At 57.7% G+C, this 2,408-nt stretch overlaps 1 protein-coding gene across 1 annotated transcript; it reads left to right on the top strand.

The window, feature by feature from the left end:
• Positions 1-1,218: 1,218 nt before the first annotated feature.
• LOC110595761 lies at positions 1,219-2,082 on the top strand (the record flags this gene model as incomplete). Its single annotated transcript, XM_021713076.1, is given in 4 exon segments — positions 1,219-1,411; positions 1,646-1,812; positions 1,814-2,029; positions 2,032-2,082. Coding segments are annotated over 4 exon segments (627 nt in total), but the record flags the coding sequence as incomplete, so codon positions are not given.
• Positions 2,083-2,408: the final 326 nt, after the last annotated feature.

The following is a 2,408-nucleotide window of genomic DNA, read 5'->3' on the forward strand; positions in this document are numbered from 1 at the left end:
TCCTGTGATGTGGCAAATCTAGACAGTCCGAGGCAGGCACACCCGGGGGCTCCACCCGGAAGGAAGGGGTCTGCAATCAAAGTGATGACTTCAGGTGGGCGTAGGGCGTGAGGGAGGGGCTGGACCAACGCCCAATCCCACAGGCATGTGTGATGCAGCGGCCTTGACATTTGTGTGACCCTGTCACCATCGCCGCCCTGCACTGCTCAGAAGCCTCCTGACTGCCCTCCCTCCAGCCACCCTGACGCCCTCCATTTGTTCCCACTCAGCAAGCAGCCAGAGGTTTCGTTCTAAAACATCCATTCCATCTCACCCCCGCCTCCCTCCACATCCCGCCCTGCCTAAATCCCCTCCAGAGCCTCCCTTGTTCCCAGGAGAGAGACTAGTCCTTAAGGTGGGGTCCAAAGTCCTACAAAGTCAGACCCCCTCACGGCATCCTGGGAGCTGAGCGCGCAGTAGGTGCTTAGTGAAATGAGCGACCGTCCTAGGGACAGTGAGCTAGCTGAGGGGCATCCTGATACCTCCTTGGTTTGTGACACAGATCCAATGAGCCAAGACAAGTGAAAGCGCTTTCTAAAGCTGCAAGGCGCTACGCAAGGGGCGGGCATCCTTCTCACCGAGTGAAAAGCGGGAAGGACGGAAAGGAAAAGAACGAGGCAAAGAGGGACGCGGCAAAGGGAGGCGGGGCAAGGGGGCGAGGAGGGAGCGCGCGCCCCCGTGTGGCGAGGCCCGGCTGCGCGGCGGGGCTCCCGGGGGCGGTGGGAAGCCAGCGGCGCCCAGGCTCTCAGCGCTCCCGGGCCTGCCCCGGCTCGCTTGGCTTTGAGGGCTGCTCCCGCTCCCCATAAAGGCCTGTTTCATGGTCAACGCCGCACGGGCTTTGTGTCCGCCCTCAGCTTTTCTGCAGAGGGCTACTCTGAAATTCAGCGTCCGGGCAAGCCGCTTTTGTTCTAAAGCGAGGTCCAGCGGGTGCCCAGCCTTGTGGGTGATACATCCTGGTCTTTGTCCCTGAGTCCGCTTCCCTGATCCTGGCGGGTCCCCTCCTTGCGCGTAGGCTCTGTTTGTATGGGGGTGAAGTTACCACCTGGCACCGAGCGGGCCTAAGCCAAGGTTTGCTGGATGCGAGCACATACACTCATTGAATGCTCACAGTCACCCTCTGTGGTAGGCACTTCGTATTTTCATCATCCGGATGACGAATCTGGGGCCCAGGAGGTCCCCTGCCCCGAATCCTGTGGCTTGTAAAGGTGAGCGGGCATGGGGATGCTAAATGGATAAAATAAGCTTCCTGGGATTCCCCGAACTCAGCGGCTTTCAATAGCCCCCTCCAGGGCAACAAGCCCACCCTGGCAGACAGACCTAACCCCCACCAGGACAAGAGCAATCCCAGGGGGGAATGGGCTGACTGTGCCTGGTACCTTGAGTGGCATAGCTGTTGAAGTAGGGTCCTGGTGTGAGCTCCTGGGGTCTGGCAAGATTCAGATGCTAAGGGACCTCCTGTCGGAGCTGCAGATAACAGAGTTCCCTCACCTGCTCACAGTGTGATACCAGAGAAAATGACACTGTCACATGGCCACTGAAGTCAGGTGGTGGACTGCTCACAGACAGGAGCCCAGGCTGGGGGAGGGGTCGCCCACCTGAGGGTCAGGTAGGGGGGAGATCGCTATCTTGATCACACACCTATTCCTGTTCTTGACCCACGACATACCATGCCCACAGGTAGTATCTCTTCCAGGCAGGCCAGAAAGACGCACAACCTCCAGCCCTCTGACAGAAGCTCTCTGCCTCTCACAGGGAACCCCAGTCACACTGGTTTCCCCTCCTCACAATCTGTCCCCATCTCCCCAAATCCCTGTTCCCCACAGGACCTGGAACCCTCTTCCCTGCCCCAACTTTCCCTCCACTGCCCCCAAGACCTCACTTTCTCTGGAGCCCAACAGTCCTATCCCTTACGCAGACTGTTGGGCATCGTGGTGATACATGTGGGCTGTGGAGTCAGATTGCCTGGGTTCAAACCCTGACTCTAGTGTCTTTTCTGACTGGGTGATCCCAGGCCAGTTGTTTTATTTCTGTGCCTCAGTTTTCTCATCTATAGACAGAAGAAACGATGGTGTCTGTCTCGTAGGGAGAGTGGGCACAGGAAAGACGATGTATGTCAGCTCTTGTTGTCACCCAGCTCCCCGACAACACATACAGCTCAGTAACTTCACCCCCACACAATATGTATTGCCCAGCTTGTCCCTTGTAATCAATGCTCAGCCTGAATCGGTGCCCTCAGCCAACCCATGGTGCAGGACAAGTGGCATGGCACACTAGAGCCAGTGGGAAACCTACCGGCCCCATGGAGTGACACTACCTACAGCAGGGATTCTGTCTGCACATTTAAGAGCCAAGGGATAAACAATGCTTGC

This window comes from Carlito syrichta, unplaced genomic scaffold (assembly GCF_000164805.1).
Source record: "Carlito syrichta isolate Samal-C Ts95f unplaced genomic scaffold, Tarsius_syrichta-2.0.1 Scaffold304031, whole genome shotgun sequence".
In the NCBI taxonomy this organism is placed as follows: domain Eukaryota; kingdom Metazoa; phylum Chordata; class Mammalia; order Primates; family Tarsiidae; genus Carlito; species Carlito syrichta.